At 68.2% G+C, this 17,628-nt stretch overlaps 8 protein-coding genes across 8 annotated transcripts in view; 4 read left to right on the top strand and 4 right to left on the bottom strand.

Annotated features, from left to right (window-relative positions):
- CHLNCDRAFT_142732 (expressed protein) overlaps window positions 1-60 on the top strand; it is a gene marked incomplete at both ends in the record, with an annotated part of 2,126 nt that extends 2,066 nt beyond the window's left edge. Inside the window, one exon of the mRNA XM_005849669.1 lies at window positions 52-60. Within this exon, the coding sequence (XP_005849731.1) occupies window positions 52-60 (9 nt within the window). The remainder of the gene's footprint in view (window positions 1-51) is intronic.
- Window positions 61-101: 41 nt separating this feature from the next.
- CHLNCDRAFT_142731 (hypothetical protein) lies at window positions 102-4,383 on the bottom strand (the record flags this gene model as incomplete). Its single annotated transcript, XM_005849398.1, has 19 exons — window positions 102-254; window positions 349-417; window positions 529-604; window positions 700-751; window positions 874-1,009; window positions 1,138-1,242; window positions 1,366-1,496; window positions 1,591-1,729; window positions 1,823-1,912; window positions 2,017-2,076; window positions 2,215-2,313; window positions 2,446-2,537; window positions 2,671-2,883; window positions 3,033-3,078; window positions 3,218-3,328; window positions 3,464-3,763; window positions 3,877-3,942; window positions 4,058-4,252; window positions 4,330-4,383. 19 exons carry the CDS (start codon window positions 4,381-4,383, stop codon window positions 102-104), a joined length of 2,187 nt encoding a protein of 728 aa, XP_005849460.1.
- A 138-nt stretch (window positions 4,384-4,521) lies between these two features.
- CHLNCDRAFT_59619 (hypothetical protein) lies at window positions 4,522-6,757 on the top strand. The gene is made up of 9 exons (XM_005849668.1): window positions 4,522-4,576; window positions 4,945-5,055; window positions 5,219-5,435; window positions 5,551-5,600; window positions 5,742-5,829; window positions 5,952-6,069; window positions 6,192-6,259; window positions 6,382-6,405; window positions 6,533-6,757. The coding sequence occupies exons 1-9, from the start codon at window positions 4,556-4,558 to the stop codon at window positions 6,586-6,588; spliced, it is 753 nt and encodes a 250-aa protein (XP_005849730.1). The 5' UTR covers window positions 4,522-4,555; the 3' UTR covers window positions 6,589-6,757.
- Window positions 6,758-6,897: 140 nt separating this feature from the next.
- On the bottom strand, window positions 6,898-9,267 carry CHLNCDRAFT_30273 (hypothetical protein). The gene is made up of 6 exons (XM_005849397.1): window positions 9,210-9,267; window positions 8,641-8,927; window positions 8,258-8,466; window positions 7,937-8,057; window positions 7,585-7,746; window positions 6,898-7,194 (listed from the first exon to the last, which is right to left on the bottom strand). The coding sequence occupies exons 2-6, from the start codon at window positions 8,782-8,784 to the stop codon at window positions 7,117-7,119; spliced, it is 714 nt and encodes a 237-aa protein (XP_005849459.1). The 5' UTR covers window positions 8,785-8,927; window positions 9,210-9,267; the 3' UTR covers window positions 6,898-7,116.
- Window positions 9,268-9,598: 331 nt separating this feature from the next.
- CHLNCDRAFT_142728 (hypothetical protein) lies at window positions 9,599-11,334 on the bottom strand (the record flags this gene model as incomplete). The annotated part of the gene is made up of 6 exons (XM_005849396.1): window positions 9,599-9,647; window positions 9,928-10,022; window positions 10,136-10,453; window positions 10,605-10,673; window positions 10,896-10,965; window positions 11,132-11,334. The coding sequence occupies 6 exons, from the start codon at window positions 11,332-11,334 to the stop codon at window positions 9,599-9,601; spliced, it is 804 nt and encodes a 267-aa protein (XP_005849458.1).
- Window positions 11,335-11,636: 302 nt separating this feature from the next.
- Window positions 11,637-13,388, top strand: CHLNCDRAFT_56059 (hypothetical protein; the record flags this gene model as incomplete). Its single annotated transcript, XM_005849667.1, has 5 exons — window positions 11,637-11,720; window positions 11,875-11,929; window positions 12,088-12,165; window positions 12,381-12,533; window positions 12,679-13,388. 5 exons carry the CDS (start codon window positions 11,637-11,639, stop codon window positions 12,963-12,965), a joined length of 657 nt encoding a protein of 218 aa, XP_005849729.1. The 3' UTR covers window positions 12,966-13,388.
- Window positions 13,389-13,399: 11 nt separating this feature from the next.
- Window positions 13,400-15,536, bottom strand: CHLNCDRAFT_57183 (hypothetical protein). The gene is made up of 3 exons (XM_005849395.1): window positions 15,123-15,536; window positions 14,564-14,947; window positions 13,400-14,415 (listed from the first exon to the last, which is right to left on the bottom strand). The coding sequence occupies exons 1-3, from the start codon at window positions 15,376-15,378 to the stop codon at window positions 13,472-13,474; spliced, it is 1,584 nt and encodes a 527-aa protein (XP_005849457.1). The 5' UTR covers window positions 15,379-15,536; the 3' UTR covers window positions 13,400-13,471.
- Window positions 15,537-15,754: 218 nt separating this feature from the next.
- CHLNCDRAFT_21333 (hypothetical protein) lies at window positions 15,755-17,005 on the top strand (the record flags this gene model as incomplete). Its single annotated transcript, XM_005849666.1, has 3 exons — window positions 15,755-15,931; window positions 16,038-16,363; window positions 16,687-17,005. 3 exons carry the CDS (start codon window positions 15,755-15,757, stop codon window positions 17,003-17,005), a joined length of 822 nt encoding a protein of 273 aa, XP_005849728.1.
- Window positions 17,006-17,628: the final 623 nt, after the last annotated feature.

The raw sequence follows: 17,628 nt of genomic DNA, 5'->3' as shown, positions 1-17,628 counted from the left end.
TGCTCTCTTGAATCAAGTATACCGTTAAGCAGTCGCATGTGTAAAATGCAGGACAGATAAGTTACAAGTTACTTGCTGGTGGGTCACGGTTCCCGCCTAGCCTAAGCCTCCGCCCCCACGGCCTTGGCGGTGCTGGGGCTGAGCTCCGCCGCCATCTTGCTCAGGCCGCCACTGCTGCCGCTGGCGCCCTGCCCCTGCACAGCGGCGAGCTCCTCCTCCAGCCCGCGCACCTTCTCCAGCAGCTGCTGCTCTTTCTGCGGGGCGCGGCAGTCGGCAGAGTGGCAGTGAGGGAGGGCAGGGCAGGAGGCAGAAGGCAGCAGTGCTGCCCGCCAGCGCCGAGCGCCGCACCTGCTGGCTGCGCCCGCGCTCCACCATCAGCATGCGCTGCACCACAGCACACATGCGCAGCATCGGCACCTGTGCAGGAAGGGTGGCAGGGGAGGTGTGTGGTGCCTGGGAAGCATTGTCTTTGTATCTGCACAAGCGCAGCAGGCGTGGGCACCCCTGCCACCCCCTCCTGCTGCTCACCGCCATCTTGGTGTCGTTCTTGGGCACGCGGTTGAGCTCATAGGTGGGGCGCCGCAGCTGGCCCAGCAGAAGGCAGCTGCATGGGAGCCAGCAAAGAGGCGTGGCGTGAGGGAGGCCGCTCCAGGCTGCCCCCGCCAGCCACTGCCGCCCGCCTGCCGCCCCCACACCCACCTCTCAAGCACCGAGCCGCGCGGCAGGTCGTCCAGCACCAGCTCGCCGCCGTCTGCAGGCAGGGCGGGTGGCAGCAGCATAAGACCGATCATCAGCATGGCACCCCGGCCACCCCTGCACCAGCGCGGACAGGCAGGCAGGCAGCCAGCCACGCCCACGCCGCCCTCCACCCACCCAGGTTATCGTGAATCTCCCGCCTGAAGTCCTTCTTGAAGGCCTCGTACTCCTCCACCATGGCCAGAGGCACGGGGCAGGCAGGCGCGCCGGGGGCAGCTCCCAGGCGCTGCGCCTTGGCGGCCGCCGCGTCCACCTGCAGGGCGGGGTGGGGCGGGCGTGCGTGAGCCAGCAGCGCGCAGATGGCACTTGAGCTGCCCGGCTGCCAGTCCAACACATGCCAGCCTCGAGCGCCCACCCCCCACCCCACCCCAACCCACCCACCAGGCCGTACTCGGTGAAGCCCAGCCCCTGGCGCATGACCAGGTACTTGCCGGTGGAGGTCTCAGACAGGATGTACTCCGCGGGGTGGCTCCCCCAGTCGCACGCCTGCAGCAGGGGCGGCCGCACCGTCAGGCAGGTGTGACGCATGCGGGACAAGAGGATGGCAGCCTGAGACGGTGGCGGCCAAGTCTGGCGGAACTGCTAGCCGCGCCAGCCCTGCCGCCTCACCATGCGCTCCTCTTCGTCATCGCTCTCCTCCCCTCCTGCCTCCTCCTCATGGCTGGAGGCGGGCGCCACCTCCTCCCCCTCCTCATCCTGCTCGGCGTCCTCAGCAGCCGCGGCAGCAGCCTTCTTGCCACCTGCAGCAGGATGCAGCATCAGCAGGCAGGCTCCTCAGTCGCAATTTGCGCCCTGTCCGGCTGGCCAAGCCCCCTCTGCCACCATCCAACCCACCTGTGCCGGCCTTGGCACGCTTGCGGATGGGGCCTTCGCCGCCGCCCGCTGCACGCTTCTTCTTCTTGGCCTCAGCCGCCTCCTCACCGTCAGCGCTGCCGCCAGCCGCCGCTGCCGCCTTGGCCTCCGCCTTGAGCTCCTGCAGGTGCACAGGGCACATGCTGAGGTCAGGCCTCGAGGATGGCAGGCAGCCAAGGGGCAGATGGACCGGCCCAGCCCACCCAGCACACACCTTGGCCTTCTGAACAAAGGGCGCCTTGTCCTCCTCGGAGCACTCCTTCCAGGCCGCGCTCATCAGCTTGCTGATCTCGGGCATGCCCGCCTGCGCCACAGGCGGCGGCAGCAGGCAGGTGGTAGGTGGCAGCCAAAGGCGGCGAGGCTGGAAGGCATGCAGGTGCGCAGCCCAGCCCTGCTGCCTCCTCCCACCTTGGGGTTCTCGGCTTTGATCGCGGGCATCCGCTCCGCCGTGAACAGCTGGTAGGCTGACTGCAGCAGCGGGGAGGCAGGGCAGAGGAGGGTTCCATGCATGTCATGGTGGCGGACCAGGTCATGGCTGCGAGCAGGCATGAGTCAAGGCTAGCAGTGGAGACTTAGCAGCACGGCGGCAGCAGCACCAGCGCTCACTTTGGTGTGCGGCAGCTTGGGCCCCTTGGCCTTCTTGGGCTGCGGCCCCGCCGCCTCCACCTCCTCCACGTACCGCTGCTTGTCTGCCGCCGCCGCATCCTGCGGGTGACGACCCAGCATGTGGGGGCACGCATGTCCGTCAGTGGCCAGCAGTGTCAGGCAGCCGTGGGGCAAGCAGCATGCAACACAACCTGGGCGCCCCCAGCCCACGCAGCAGCCGCCGTTCCTCACCTCATACTTCTTTTTCTCCTCAGCACCCAGCCCACGGTACAGCTCCCCAAGCTTGCTGGTCAGCTCCTTGTTGCCCAGCTCGGGGTGGTCAGCTGCAGGGGGCAGGCAAGCCGGCCGGCCGGCAGTGGCGGCGGGTCAGGCACAGCGCAATCACCACCGCGGCGTCGAGCAGGGCTGCACCTCGGCTGCTGCCGCTGGCGCAGCAGGCTGCCAGGCCTGCCTCACCCTTGACCTGGCCGCGGTTGGCGTTGACGTATTGCATGTAGGCATTCAGCGGGCGCTTGACCTTGGGAGCCGCCTCCCCGCCCTCCTCAGCCACACCAGCCTTGCCAGCGGCAGCTGCTGCCGTGGGCTTGGGCTTGGGCGTGGCCTTGGTCTTGGCTGCGGCCGCCACCTTGGGCTTGGCGGCAGCTGCCTTGGGCTCAGCCTGCTTGGTCTCTGCAGCTGATCGATCAGAGCACACCAGCGGTTTATAGGTGCTGTGTGCCGCACCCCACGCCTGGTCAAGCAGGCCAGCACCCAGGTGACCGTGCCACACAGTGATCCCCTCCGTGCTCCACTGCTCATGTCCTCTACCTTGCACCCACCTGGCTGCTTGTCCACGTTCTCCTTCTCCTGCGCCTCGTCCGCGGGCTCGGCAGGCGGGGCAGGGCGGCCCTGCATCTTGACAGGGGATGGGAGCTGTGGTTGGTGCGCCGGCTCCCCTCTGCAGCCTCAGCCTAGTGATTGCATCAGAAGCGCAGCACCCAGCACCCACGCCACCAGCACCCACCTTGGCCTTCTTGGTGGGCACCGCTGCCACCTTGGCGGGAGCTGCTCCCGACTTGGCTGGCACAGTGGCAGCGGTCTTGGGCTCGCCGCTGGTAGCAGCTGCCCTGGGGGCCTGCAGGTGTGGAGATGGGTGCAGGTTGCGCGCAATTCAGCAAGGGGTCATGATGCGACAGCAACAAGCTGGGTGCTGGTCAACCAGGCAGGCAAGCGGCGGCCATCGCCACCCTGAGCGCCAGCACCCACTCACCGCAAAGCCCTTGCGCTTGAGGCCGACGGCCGGCTTCTTGACGCCGCTGGCAGCACCAGACGCTGCGGGGCCCTTGCCGGCGGGCTCAGCCTCGGGCGGCGGGCTGGAGGCGTCGGCAGCGGCAGGCTCCTCGGCGCCCGGCTCCTCTGCAGCACCCGCCTCCGGGGCAGCCGCCTCCAGCAGGACGTGAGGGCTGCCGGCGCAGGCAGGTTCCTCACCCTCGGCCTCGGCCGACTCGGCGATGGGCTCCTCCTCAGCACCCGCCTCGTTGCAGGCGGCCCCCTCGGCCTGCTCGGCCACCTGCAGGCTCCATGGGCAGATGGGGGCAGCGTGTTTGCGTGCCAGGGCAAGCAGCACGGCTGCATTGACCAGTCTGCAAGCACAGGTTGCGGCACCGGCAGGCGGGCGCTCACCTCCTCCTCCACGGCCGCCTGCTCTGCCGGGGCATCACTGCTCTGCTCGCCGTCGTCGCTGCCAGCCTGCAGGGATGCAACAATGAGACAGCAAGCAAGGCAAGCAGGTCAATGCATAGATCAGGTCAGGTCGGGTCAAACCCGCGGTCAGAAGGCACTGAACGCTCGCTGCCGGGCTCACCTGCTCCTGCTCCATCATCATGAGCTCCAGCTCGCCCACCTGCAGCAGCAGCAGTGATGGGCACGGCAGGGCGAGAGTCAGGGAAGCAGGTTGCAAAGCGGCGACGTCGGAGCGGCGGGTGCGGCTCAGTCGCCCCCTTGCCTCGGCCTCGATTGCGGCCATCTCTGCATCCAAGTTCTGCGACATGTCGTCGTTCTGCAGCGTGAAGCAGGCGAGGGGCTGAGCGTAGGCGACAGGCGCAGTCAGGCCGCAACGCAGTCGCACCCTCTCACCTTGTAGCTGCTGGAAGGGACGCCGGTGATCACGCCTGGCCGCTTGGTGGGCATTGGAGCGGTAAAGGAGGAGCAGGGAACAATGGGGGCAAGCAGTGGAGATGGCGATGAAGAGAGGCATTTTTGAGCCCCATGCAGGCTCACCCAGTCAGCATGCCCGGCCTTCTCGGCCTCCCATTCATTGCGTCACTGGACTGAACAGCTGCTGAGGAGAGACCTGAGAGAGATGGGCGTGGGGACGGACAAGGTGAAACACGGTGCCTGGTCGTTTGGGCGCCCCGCCCATCCCAGCTGCTGCTGGTGCACCGTGGGTGTGCTGTCGGGGCACGAGGGATCGGGGGGCTTCTCCAGATCACCCACATGTCCGGAACCCTCGCTGGGCAAGCCTCCAGGGGAGCGGGGGCAGTGCCCGTGTGCTCACTGAAGGCTCGCTGCGTGGGGGCAGCGGCGCTGCCTGCCTGCAGGCATGCCTGCACCACGCCGCCGCCCGCCTGCGAGCCGCCGCCGCCGCTCTTCATCCTGCTGCCCGCGCTGCCTCCTGCCCCTGCTCTGCTGGCGCGGCGGCATTCATTTCCACGCGCTGACCCGCCTCGATCTTGCCACCCTGCCGTGCAGCGATTCTGGCAGTTTGGCGGCGGCGGCGGCCAGGATGTGGAGACGGGCATGCCGCTGTACCCGGGGGCGGACAGCCTGGACAACGCGCTGAGATGGGGATTCATTCGCAAGGTGCAGGGTGCCACAGCGACCAGCCACAGGCTGGGCTGCTGGTGCCGCGGCTGGAGCGCTTCCAGCAGCAGCGGCAGGCGCGGCCCCTTGATGTCGCCGCCGCTAACAGCATGCCTGCCCCTTGGTGTCGCAACCAGCATGCTTGCCCGCGCCGGCCCTGCAGGTCTACGGCATCATCGCCGTGCAGCTGGTGCTGACCACCATGGTGGCGGCCACCGTGGTCATGAACGCCTCGGTCCAGCACTTCCTGCTGCAAAACTTCGGCATCCAGATCGCGCTCCTGCTCGTCTCCATCCTGGCGCTCATCCCGCTGTACATCTGGCGCACCACCCACCCACACAACCTCATCATGCTGGGCATCTGGACCACGCTGTTCTCAGGTGACGTGTGCTGGCGCAGGCGGGGCGATCAGAGCTGCGGGCGTGCGTGTGCCAGCTCTGCCCTGCGCCTGAGGCATGACCCTCATGGCTCCCGCCCGGCCCGCTTTGCATGCAGTCACCGTCGGCATGACCTGCAGCTTCTACCAGCCAGCCATCGTCCTGGAGGTGAGGGCCGGCTTGGCATGTGGCGGGCAGGCCATGCGCATCGCTACTGCGGCCCACCTGCTTTATGCATGGTGGGGCGTGTCCTGGTGTGCGCCGCACTCACGCGCTGCCTGCCCCCCCCCGTTTGTTGGCACGCTTCAGGCCCTGTTCCTCACAGCTGCTGTCGTGCTGGGGCTCACCCTGTACGCATTCCATGCGACGCGGCAAGGCACAGACCTGACGTTCATGGGTACGCCGCCGCCTTGACAGCAGCGCTCCAGCATCATGCGCTGCAGCCCTTGCACCGCTGCAGCGCTTGCACTCCTGCGCAGTCGCAGCCACTCAGCAGCTGTGTGCGCACTCGTGCTGCAGGCCCAGCACTGTATGGCTGCCTGCTGGCCATGGTCGTGTGGTCATTCATCCAGCTCATCTTCCCGCCCGGCCCCGTGGGGCGCACCATCTTTGCGCTGCTGGGCGCCATCCTGTTCAGGCAAGGGTTGGGGTGGGGGGTGTATGGCTGCCCAAGCTTGCTGCCGATGCCCTGCCCTCACGATCGGCCTCCCCAGCATGTTGCCGAGTTCTGTGCTCGCCTCTGTGCCCGCCTCCCTGCAGTTTCTACCTCGTGTTTGACACCCAGCTGCTCATATCGCGCTTTGACCTCGACGACTACATCTGGGCAGGTGGGGTGTGTGCTTGCTATGTGCGTGTGGTAGTGATGGTGGGGGTGGTGGGGCATCGTGGCCGGCATCATGTCCCTGCTCACCTGCCCCAATCGCCTGCGCTTGCCTGCCCCAACCTGCAGCCATAACCATTTACCTAGACATCAGTGAGTGGCCGCCTGCTGCAGTTTTTGGTTCCAGCCTGGTTGCGTGCACCAGTGTTGCTGTGTTGCCAGCCTGGCTGCCTGATGCACGTTGCATGTCTCATTTCTCTGCATGCTTGCCTGTCTGCAGTTAACCTCTTCTTGTACCTGCTTCGCCTCCTGGGCGAGCAGCAACGCAGCAGCTGACCATGCTGGTGGGATGAGGGAGTGCGGCAGCTGTGGCAGCAAAGGCAGCTGCTGACGCGCATCATTCCAGGTCGCTGCTGGTGTCAACGTGTGCTCCTTCATGTTGAGTCGTCTGGCAATTTACTCAGCTTGAAAGCATAATGCCCTGTAACCTTTCTGTTTTCTGTTACATGATGTTGGCTGCCGCCCTTTTGGGCTGCAGTGCTGTTGTTGTCAATGTTGTTGGCGCCTGTAAACAAACAGCATGTCAGGTGGGACGCCTCCCCTTCCGCCTGCTGCAGCTTGCAGCACAAAGGGCTTGGTGGCATCACGTGCAGCGCCCAGGGGGCAGAGGGAGGCACGGCGCGGTTGGTGGACTAGTGAAACCTAAGAGGTGTGAGGCAGGGAGCAAGAAAGAGAGAGAGAGAGCAAAGAGCAAACAAGGACCAGAGATGTGACAGAAATACAGGCTGGGGATGCGAGGGGCAGGGGCACCAGAGGACTCGTGCCGTGCTAGCGGCGCTCCTGCCGCCCCCCAGCACCGCCCGATCACTGCTCCTTCTTCTTCTGCGGCCGGTACACGCCCACCACCACCGCGTGGTCGCGCTCATAAGGCTCCAGCGTGACCTGCAGGCCACACGGGGGCGGGGGGAGGGGCACGGCGGGCTGTGCTCAGTAGAAGCCACAAATGAGGAAGCTGGCGCAGCAACTGGATGTGAGAGGCATGACGGCATGCATGCGCGTGGCGTGCAGGCAGGGGCGGCCTGTCAGAGTCATGGAAGAAGGGTCACGCGCAGCGGCCCAGGGTGCGCGCCGCGAGGCGTGCGGGGCCAAAGCATCTCTGTGTGTAACAGGTCTTCACTCAGGCCGGGCGAGATGCAGGTGCAGGCGGCGGGCGCAGCGGGCTGGCGGCGGCCCCACAGCCGCAGGCGGCCGCATGCCGCCAGCGGGCACACGGCGAGGCCATGCGCGCCGCCCCTCCCTCCTTACACATACTCCACCCCCCCAGCTCCCCACCTGCTCCTTGGGCTTGAGTTGCTGCTCCTGCAGCTTCTTGACCTCGCGGGCAAACACGGCCTCGGGGGGCGCGGTGGAGTCGATGCACGAGGCCTTGATGGAGATGACGAAGAAGCCGCCGTTCTTGAGGAAGTACTGGGCGTTGAGGCCCACGATGCGCGCCTGCGGGGGGGGGGGGGGGGAGCCAGGCGTGGCGCAGGTCAAGAGGCGAGCACCGGGTGGGGCTGCTGGGCCCCGCCTGCCCGCCCGAATGCCTGCCTGGCTGGTTGCGCAGCCTGCCCCACGTCCGGCCTGCCCCGCTTTGTCCCCCCCTGCAGGGCGCTGCGCGTCTCGCCTGGTCTGGCTGCGCCACGTCGGCAAACACCACGTCCACCATGGGCACCAGCATGCGGTACTTCTGCGGGTGCCGCGCGTCCTCGATGATGGGGATCACGTTGGGCCGCTTCTTGGCCATGTTGACCAGGTCGCGGCCGCTGCGCGGGTGAAGGATGGGTGGGGAGGGAGGGCAGGGAGGAGGAGGGGGGTGGGGGGCCGCGCCTACACCCTCCCGCCCGCCCTGCACCTGCCACCCCTCCTCTGCCGGCCAGCCCTGCCCCTGCCAGCCCTTGTGCGCCACCCCCGGCTCCCCATCCACCCACCATCCCTCCAGCCCAGCCCCACCCCAGCCCCTCACCTGCGGTGCGAGAACTCCACCGCGTACACGCAGCCCTCCGGCCCCACCACGTCCGACACGTGGGACACAGAGGTGCCCGAGGCGGCGCCCAGGTAGAGCACCCTGGCGCCGGGCTTGATGTGGATGTTGTCCACGCCCGCCAGCACCGCGGCCGCCAGCTTGGAGCGGAACGGGTTCCACACGCGGTACTCAATCTTCTCGCCGCCCTCCTGCAGGCGGGCATGGGGCGGGCAGGTGGGCAGGCTGCCGTGGCGAGCGGGCTGGGGAGGCGCGCTGGCGGCCAGGCTCTCCGGCGCTGGCACGCACGCTGCCGCCCCGCTTTGTCGATGCGTGCGGCGGCAAACGGGCTGGTGCCATGCGCCGGCCGCGGCGCCGGGGCCCACCTGCTCCACCGACACCCGCTTCTCGCCGTACACGCTCTCCCCCGGCGCCATGTTGCGGGTGACCAGCGCGTCCTCCTTGCCGCGCGCGATGAAGATGCCGGCGTGGCGGTGCCCCTCCACCACCACCTTGGCGCCGCCCTTCATGCCACCGCGGCCCCCGCGGCCGCCGCCGCGGCCGCCGCCGCGGCCACCGCGGCCGCCGTCGCGCCCTCCGCGGCCGCCGCCGCGGCCGCCAAACTTGGACACCCCGCCGCGGCCGCCGCCACGGCCGCCGGCGCCAAAGCGGCCTGCAGATGAAGGTGTGCGGGCAGCTTCAGTGCCGAAATGCAAGCGAATCTTGCTGCGCAGCCAGAAACAGGCAGCAGCCGGTGTGCTGCGAGCGGGCAACCGAGGGCGGGCAGTGGCGGCGGCGGAGGGGTTCCGCTGCCAGCAGTGGCCCAGTGGGGCCTGGGTGGCGCGTGCTCGATGCAGGGGCCGGCCTGCTGCTGGCAACTGGCCCGCTGGGGGCCTCTGTCCCTCTCCACCCCGTTGCATGCATGCATGGTGCAGGTGCAGCGGCCTCTGCTCACCGCCACCGCCCCTGCCGCGACCGCCATCACGGCCACCGCCGCGACCACCGCGTCCACCAAACATGCTGAAGTGTGCTGACGAGGGGAGCGCGATGTGGGCGCTGCTAACGAGTGCTCCTGCTCTTTACCTCCGATTGCAACAATCCACAGCCCGATGCACCCTGGTCAGGTCAGGAAGGAGAAGTTCATGCCCGTGCCACGCTGTGCAGGCCAGGGTCCCCCTGTTTCCCGCTCCTCTGTGGCTGCTGGCTGGCCTGGAGAGCGTGGCGAGTATAGTTACAGAGAATGTGACACACGTGGGGCACTGGCGGCAGAGCCGTGCCGGCGCGGGCGGCGGGCGGGCGCCGCCAGAGAACAGGCGCCCGCGCTCAGCGAGCCAGCGGGCCACCTCAGTTGGTGGACACCTTCTCCGTGTGGGGCTCCAACGGCTTCACAAACCTGCCCCAAAGCAGGGCAGCGGCGGAGCAGGCGGGTCGGTGAAGAGTGGCGGCGGCGTGGATCCCACTTGCTTAGGGCGGCCAGTTCGAGAGCATGCCGCGGGCTGCCACCCCTCACACAGACAGCTTGCGCCGCCCCATGGCGGCGCCCACCCATGACGCCCCCCCCCCCCGCCGCCACCTGCTGCCGCGGCTGCCGTCCCTCCAGGCCTCGTCCCCCCCATTGAACTACTGCTCCTTGGGTTTGGGGAAAGGGGGGGGGGAAGCCTTCCACTGGAAACACCGCCTCGTCGCCGCCCACAAGGCTGTCAATCAGGCCGTAGTTCTTGGCCTCCAAAGGAGACATGTACCGGTCGCGGTCCGTGTCCTCCTCAATCTGCGGCGGGGCGCGGGAGGGGGGCAGGCGGGCGGGGGTGGGGTGCGGCGTGGCGGCGGCATGCGGAGGGGCGCGGTCGAGCGCCTGGCAGCCGCTGTGCCCCGGCGCCGCACCTTCTCGATGGGCTGCCCCGTGTACTGCGACATGATGCGGTTGAGGTTGGCCTTGTGGTACATAATCTCCTTGGCCTGGATCTCAATGTCCACGGCAGCCCCGCTGGCGCCGCCCAGCGGCTGGTGGATCATGATGCGCGCGTTGGGCATGGAGTAGCGCTTGCCGCGCGTGCCCGCGCCCAGCAGGAAGGCGCCCATGGAGGCGGCCAGGCCGAAGCAGTAGGTCTGCACGTCTGCGCGGCACATCATCATGGCGTCGTAGATGCCCATGCCCGCGGTCACGCTGCCGCCGGGGGAGTTGATGAACATCTTGATGTCCTGTGGGGGGCGGGGCAGGGGGGCGGGGGCGGGCGTGTGCATACAGGGCTGGTGGGCAAGGCAACGAGGCATGTGCTGTGCTGGGCAGCCTGCATCCCGCGTGGCGTGCCGGGCGCAGGTTGCGCTGTGCCGTGCTGGTGTGGCGCCCCACCTTGGTGGGGTCCTGCGCGTCCAGCAGCAGCAGCTGGCTGATGATGGCGTCTGCGCTGAAGTCGTTGACCTGCGGGCGGGGAGGAGGGGGTGTGGAGGTGGGTGGGAGGCCAGCAGCCAGCCAACAAAACGGATGGGTCGCGCAGAGCACAGCACAGACAAGGCGCTGCATGCCCATCAACACACGACTCTGTGTCGCTCATGATATCAGCTGGGCCAGGCTGCAGACATCCCCTCTGCCCAAAGGCACGGCTTGCCACCGGCGTTGCCGGCCGGCCACCCCTCGCCGCACCTCGCCACCAAAGAACACAATGCGTTGCCGCAGCAGCAGGCCAAAGGGGTCACCCGCCATGTCCTGCGTCCTGCAGCCCAGCGGCGATGGCAATGGCACATGCAGGCAGCATGAGCAATGTTCGGCAGGGCAGCCCCACGGCAGGGGCGGGGGCGGGGAGCGGCGGCGGCGGGCTCGAGGGTGGGTGAGTGGGTTTGTGTGGTCATAGCGCAGCGGGGTCGTTCCGCGACACAAACCTAGGGGACAAGATTGGCTGCTGGCCCGCGATGATGAGCCGGGAGGGGCCCTCGCTGCCGCTGCTGTGGGCAGAGCAGGTCACAGCTGCCCGCCTCTGTGCCCTGACCGCCCTGGGCGCTTTCACCAAGCTGCTGGCGGCTGCCGAGCTGCTGCTCTGGCCCCGCATGCAGCCTGGCCGCTGCAGGGTGGCGAGAGAGGCCATCGCGCCTTGCTGTGAGCTGCCTGGCCGCCTCACCGCGTTGGAGTGCCGCCTGCCTCTATTCAGATTGGCCAGAGGCCGTTGCGTGTGGCCCAGCCACCTCTTCATCCACATGCTCTCAGTACAGGCAGGACGGTGGCGCCTTCTGGCCACTCTGCGCCCTTCCCCCCACTGTTTGCCACACCACAGCCAATCCACGGCCACCTACAGGGCCGTGCTCCTCCACAGCGCCACCCCCAGCTGTCGGCAACAGCCCTGCACACCAGCAGCACCCTCGCCGGACTCTTGGCAGCAGCATAGGCAGCATGGAGCCCCTGTCGCGGGAGGCGCTATCCAAGCTGGCCAAGGACGTCAAAGACCTGGGCCAGAACGCCATTGACGGTGTCAAGGTGGGCTGGGGAGCGTCAGGATGGCACACAAGGTCCCCAGCGGCTGTGATGGACCGCATCAGGGGCGCCCAAGGGGTTAGGGCGGAGCTGGCAGACGGAGCGCAGGGATGTTTGTAATCGGCGGGCCACCGTCACTGTTTGGTGCCTGGCGCAGGTGGTGGTGAATGATGACAACCTGACGGATATTCAGGCCGAGTACGAGGGACCAGGTAAGGGTTAAATAGGCACAGGGCTGGCTGCTGGGGGCGTGGCACGCTTGAGGTGCTGCGTAGGCGGGCAGTCGTCAGTGGCAGTGACAGTTGGGCCACAAAGCAGTACTCTCCCTCTCTTTCTTCACCCCGCCCCACGTTGTCGGCTCCGCCTGCAGCGGGCACGCCCTTTGAGGGCGGCCTCTTCCGCATGCGGCTGGCAATTGGTCCTGAGTTTCCCAGCTCGCCGCCCAAAGGTGGGGCGGGTGGTGGGGGCCGTACGGCTTGCAGCTTTGGCATGGGTTAGGGGGGCTGCCTGAGCGGTGGCGCGTCGCCCAGCTGCTAGTATGCACCTTCCCAGGTTCACAACGCTTTGCTGCCGACTGCCACATGCTGTCGCTTGGCGAAGCGTTCTTGTCAGCCCCCTCACCCTCTCCTTGTGATGTGTGCCCCCTGCAACTGCCGCTGCCAGGCTACTTCATCACCAAGATCTTCCACCCCAATGTGTCGGCCTCGGGCGAGATCTGCGTCAACGTGCTCAAGCGCGACTGGCGGCCCGACCTGGGCCTGCGCCATGTGCTCACTGTCATCCGCTGCCTGCTCATCGAGCCCAACGCTGAGTCGGGTGGGTTGCAATTACGGTGGCATGGGTGGCGCGGTGGGTGCGGAGGCTGGCAGCCTCGATGCATGTCTAGCTGGGCGTTGCTGCCTGCCAATGTGGCAGCCCAGCCTGCTCACCTGGTCGCCCTGTTCCCGGCCGGCCACTGCAGCGCTGAATGAGGAGGCGGGCAGGCTGCTGCTGGAGGGTTTTGGGGAGTTTGCCAAAAAGGCGCGGCTCATGACCAGCATCCACGCCAAGAAGCCGTCTGTGCTGACAGCAGCGGGCGGCGCCAACGCGGTCAACGCAGATGGCACCTCGGCGGCCGGTGCAGCGGATGGCAAGCCCGCAGCAGCGGCATCGGGCTCTGCAGCTGCGGCTGGGGCGGGCGCTGCCAAGCCCAGCAAGGCGGCGGCGGCCAAGCTAGCTGAGAAGAAGAAGAGCCTGAAGCGGTTGTGATGACCCAGCCCCGTCCACCCGCTCTTCTTCTGCTTCCAAGCAGCGGCTGCCGCTGCGCTTGCGCCGCTTCGGCGGCTACCTGTTTTCTTACTGCGGCCTTCGCCTCCCAGCACTGACGTCCCTGACATGTTTCCCTTCCAGCAGGCCCATTGTGTTGCTGAACCCGCTCCCTCTGTTGGTTCCTTCTGCTCCCCTCCTCCGCTGCTGCTGTCGTCCTGCTGAGCTGCCGCTCCCGACATTGCGGGGCCCTGCCCTCTCACGCTAGCTTTAGGTGACACGCCAACCACCCCACTGGGCAGCCAGCAAACTCACTGTTTCTTTTCTCCGACTTCCTTGACTTCCCTTGCCTGACAATTGATTGGCGCCGGCCTGCTGGCCCAGCGTCGTGCCTGTACGGCACTGACTGTGACACAAGAGGCACACAGTGACGGGCAGGGTGGCGTGGTTTACAGGTGGGGGGCGGAGCAAGGAGGAGAATGGAGGGCAGCGCCATCAGTGGGTGGTCGTCAGGGTGCAGCCACCACCCGCAGCGTGTGCAGGCTGCCATCGCTGCATCCGGTGACAGTGCCGCCATGCCGCAGCACGGCCTGCACCTGCTGCAGCACCACCTCTGTGATCACCTCCCCTGGGTACAGCGCCGGCACGCCTGGCGGGTAGGGGCACAGCAGCTCCGCCGAGATCCTGCCCCCCGCCTGCCCCGCTGGCACCGCCTCTGCCGCCGCAAAGAACGCATCCCGTGGGGACAGCCTCACGTCTGGTGTGGATGGCACTGCAGGCGGGGCTGCCGGGCTGCTGCTGGAGGCACTGCTGCTGCTGCTGCTGCTGTTGTCGCCGTAATGCTGCTGGCACAGCTGCTGCACTGCAGCCACCAGCGCTTGCGCGTGCTGCTGCGTGCTGCCAATGCCCATTGCCAGCACCACGCAGGTGGGCGTGGCGAGCTCCGCCACAATGCCGCACTGCTGCTCAAGCACTGCCGCTGCCTGGTAGCCTGTGAGCCCCAGCTGCTGCAGGCTGATGGTGAGGCGCAGGGGATCCAGACCAACCCCACCGCTGCCAGCCACCTGGCCCGCTGACAGCAGCTGCACGCCAGGCAAGCGCTCCAGCTGCTGCCTTGCATAGGCCGCCGCCGCTAAGGCCTCTTCGTGGGCGGCCGGGGTGCTGGCCTGCTCCCGTGCCGCGTCCAGGGAGCTCATGAGCAGGTAGCTGGGGCTGGAGGACTGCAGCACCTGCAGAGCGCGGCTGACGCGCTCCCGCGCCACCCGCCCTCCCCGCACGTGCAGCATGCCCGCCTGCGTCAGCGCCGACAGCTGCTTGTGGGTGGACTGCACCGCCATGTCGGCGCCCTGCTGCAGCGCAGACGGCGGCAGCGCCGGGTGCAGCCCCAGGTGAGCGCCGTGCGCCTCGTCCACCAGCAGCGGCACGCCGCGCGCGTGGCACACCGCCGCCAGGCCTGCAGGCGTGGCGGCACGCAGCTGAGCGGCGTGTCGAGGCGGCCCGCTCCAGCGCCCATCAACAGCGTCTGCTGCTGCTTGTCGGCATCAGCGAGGCGCGGCAGTGCTGCTGCCCTGCGCATCAAGCGCCTCACGCCCCATGCCCACCTGCAATGTCGCTGAGCACTCCAAAGTAGGTGGGCGACACCACGAGGGCGGCCCCCACCCTCAGCTCCTGCCGCGCAGCCGCCTCAAACGCTGCCTCCAGCGCCGCCGGCGCCACGTGGTGAGCGATGCCCAGGTGCGCGTCGCAGCATGGCTGAGCGTACACGGGCGTGCAGCCTGCCAGCACCATGGCGTTGAAGGCCGACAGGTGGGCGTTGCGGGCCAGCAGCAGGGCGTCCCCGGGGCCGCACGTGGCCATGACGGCGGCGTGGATGCCGGCGGTGGTGCCGTTGACCAGGAACCAGGTGGCATCCGCGCCCCAGGCCGCCGCCGCAAGCTGCTGCGCCGCCAGGATGGGGCCGCTGGGGGAGCTGAGGATGTCCAGGCCTGCGCCGCATGGGAGGGCGGGCACGGTGGTGGGCTGGAAAGGCGGGCAGGCAACCTGGGTGAGCCCGGCGGCCACCAGCACGGACCTGCAGTTAACGCATGGGATGTTGCCACCAGCGGGTAAACTCCCACACTGCACTGCACAGGTCCAGCAAGCATTATGTACTATGCCCACCTTCCAGCTCGGTGAGGTCGTATCGCTCAGCGCCGGCCAGCATGCGGCCCAGGCAGGGCGGCGTGCCGCCGCCTCGCTTGTGCCCAGGCACATGGAAGGGCACCTCCTGGAAGCGTTCCCCCCGCTCTACCACAGCGTCCAGCAGAGGGGTGGGCTGGGCGTGGATGGCACTCCGGCGGCGCGGGCCTGGCGGGCAGGCAGCAGCGGCGGCGGCGGCGGGCAGCGCTGGAGGAGGCCCAAGCCCTGCTGCTAGCATTGCATTGTGGTATGCAGACGGTCCGATTTTTTTTAATGCGTGAAGCCTGATGCAGCTACCCTAGTCCCCTGCTGCCTTGTGCAGTCGGAAACGGGGACCGATGGTGTCGCACAGGGCGGGGCAGCGCTGCAACGAATTGTAAACGATCGCAGTTGCTGTGTAATTCAACCCCAGCATGCACGGCGCCTGCCAGAGGCCCCGTTTTAGGCGGAATTTGGGCGGGGAGACGCTGGAAAGCGGGGACAACAATGTAGATGGGCCCGCAAACGGCCCCCCTGTGTCCCTCCGACGATCGGCAACACCCCCTGGACCGGGCCCTCGCATCTCCCAATCCAGAAAGCCCCAGCAGGCCCCCCCAGGCAGCCGGCCTGCAAGGATGGCCGGCCGCGGCGGCTTCTTCCGCGGCGGGGCGCCCAGCCTGAGGCCTGAATCGGCCATCAAGCGGGCTGACGAGCTGCTGAGCGTGGGCCAGAAGCAGAACGCCCTGCAAACGCTGCATGACACCATCACCAACAAGCGGCAGCAGCGCAACTGGACCAAGGCGCTGGAGCAGGTGCGGCAGGGTGGGAGGCGCAGCTGGGCGGCCGCCTCGCCATCACCCTCGCTTGCATGTCATGCTTTGCCAGCGTCGCCCACCCCGGCCCCTCCTCCTGTCGCAGGTCATGTTCAAGTACATTGACATCTGCGTGGACATGAAGCAGGGCCGCAAGTGCAAGGACGCGCTGATCAACTATCGCAATGCCTGCCAGCAAGTGAACGTGGGCTCCCTGGAGGACGTGATCAAGTACCTGCTCCAGGTGGCCAGCCAGCGGGCCGAGGAGGCCAGCAAGGCGGCGGAGGCCAAGCTGGATGCGGTGGAGGACCTGGAGGCGGAGGCGAGCCCGGAGGAGATGATGCTCAGCTACGTCAGCGGCGAGAAGAGCAAGGACCGCACGGACCGCGAGATGGTCACCCCCTGGTTCAAGTTCCTGTGGGAGTCGTACAGGTGGGGAGCGGCGGGCGGGCGGGCAGGCCGTGGAGGAGCGGGCAGACCCGGCACCGTTGCTTTGCATTTCGTGGCGGCCAAGCTGCTGTGCGGTTTGGCTGTGGTCAGCTCTGCAATTCGGCTGATGCGCAGCACATGTGGGAGGGACGCCCTTGTGCCCGCAACAGAGTCGGCGTGCTCTGGCGGCGAGCCGAGGGCGGCGCCGGCGCAGCAGCAGCAGCAGCAGCGGTGGCCTGGTGCCCCATGCGGCGCTCGACCCTGCGGCGCGGCCGGCTGAATGCCTGGCTGCCTGCGCCGCCCCCTCCCTGGGCGCGTGCGTGCAGGAATGTGCTGGACATCCTGCGCAACAACTCCCGCCTGGAGGCGCTCTACTCCATGGCCACATCCCGCGCATGCCAGGTGCGGCGGTGGCGCCACGGGGCCATTGCGCGCCACGGGTGCTGCTCCGCGGTGCCGGCAGCTGCGGGTGGCAGCACGGGCAGGCAGCAGCCTGTCGTCGCGCTGCCGCCGCCTGGCCTCAGCCCGCCCTTGCCCCGGGCCCCCTGCCCACCCCGCGTGCCCCTGCCCCCGCGCAGTTCTGCCTGGCGTACAAGCGCACCACCGAGTTCCGCCGCCTGTGCGACATTGTGCGCAACCACCTGACCAACCTGCTCAAGTACCGGGACCAGGGCGGGCGCGACCGCACAGACCTCAAGTGAGAGGCGCCGCTGGGTGCCGGGCATGCCAGCCGGGGCGGGCACGGCATGGCTACTTGTGGACTGATTCACCTGGAGCAGCAGGCCAGGCAGGGCGCGAGGCCTGGGCAGCAGGCAGCGCGGCCCCTGGCTGCTGACCGCCCCCGCCCTGGTGCCCCACCACCACCACCCCACCGCCACCACACACGTGCCGCCCCCCGCAGGCGGCCCGCATGCGCGCGCTGGCCGAGCGGCGCGAGGCGCGCCGCCAGGAGCGAGACCTGGCCCGCCGCCGCGAGTATGTGCGGCGCTGCCGTGTGCAGCTGGAGGAGCTGCGGAGGGAGGAGGAGGAGGAGGCGGCGCGGGTGGAGGCGGAGAAGAAGGCTCGAGAGGTGCGGCGGCGGCGGCAGCGGCGGCGGCGGATGTCGTGTGCTGCTTGGGGAGGCGGGGGAGGCGGCAAAGGGTGCCCTGCTGCCTGCGGCCAAGCCCTTCCTTCCTTCATTGCTCCTGCCCTTCCTTGCTTCCTGGGCTGCCCCCCGCTCACGCTTTGCCGCGCTGCCCCCGCCTGGCGCAGGAGGCGGAGCGCCGGCG

This window comes from Chlorella variabilis (genome assembly GCF_000147415.1).
Source record: "Chlorella variabilis unplaced genomic scaffold CHLNCscaffold_5, whole genome shotgun sequence".
NCBI classification, from domain to species: Eukaryota; Viridiplantae; Chlorophyta; class Trebouxiophyceae; order Chlorellales; family Chlorellaceae; genus Chlorella; species Chlorella variabilis.
The sequence above is the reverse complement of the archived record's forward strand: the minus strand, read 5'-3'. Positions and strand labels throughout refer to the sequence as shown.

What these genes read in the sequence shown, in the direction of transcription:
- CHLNCDRAFT_59619 (XM_005849668.1), top strand. Translation starts at nt 4,556, where the DNA reads ATGGGCGTGGGGACGGACAAG. An exon ending in CTGGGCGCCATCCTGTTCAG is followed by an intron (nt 6,070 to 6,191) that starts GCAAGGGTTGGG and finishes GCCTCCCTGCAG; the next exon opens with TTTCTACCTCGTGTTTGACA. An exon ending in AACCATTTACCTAGACATCA is followed by an intron (nt 6,406 to 6,532) that starts GTGAGTGGCCGC and finishes GCCTGTCTGCAG; the next exon opens with TTAACCTCTTCTTGTACCTG.
- CHLNCDRAFT_30273 (XM_005849397.1), bottom strand. Translation starts at nt 8,784, where the DNA reads ATGAAGGGCGGCGCCAAGGTGGTGGTGGAGGGGCACCGCCACGCCGGC. An exon ending in AGCGGGTGTCGGTGGAGCAG is followed by an intron (nt 8,467 to 8,640) that starts GTGGGCCCCGGC and finishes GCCCGCCTGCAG; the next exon opens with GAGGGCGGCGAGAAGATTGA. An exon ending in GTGGAGTTCTCGCACCGCAG is followed by an intron (nt 8,058 to 8,257) that starts GTGAGGGGCTGG and finishes TCACCCGCGCAG; the next exon opens with CGGCCGCGACCTGGTCAACA.
- CHLNCDRAFT_57183 (XM_005849395.1), bottom strand. Translation starts at nt 15,378, where the DNA reads ATGCTAGCAGCAGGGCTTGGGCCTCCTCCAGCGCTGCCCGCCGCCGCC. An exon ending in CGACCTCACCGAGCTGGAAG is followed by an intron (nt 14,948 to 15,122) that starts GTGGGCATAGTA and finishes CATGCGGCGCAG; the next exon opens with GCCTGGACATCCTCAGCTCC. An exon ending in AGTGCTCAGCGACATTGCAG is followed by an intron (nt 14,416 to 14,563) that starts GTGGGCATGGGG and finishes CCACGCCTGCAG; the next exon opens with GCCTGGCGGCGGTGTGCCAC.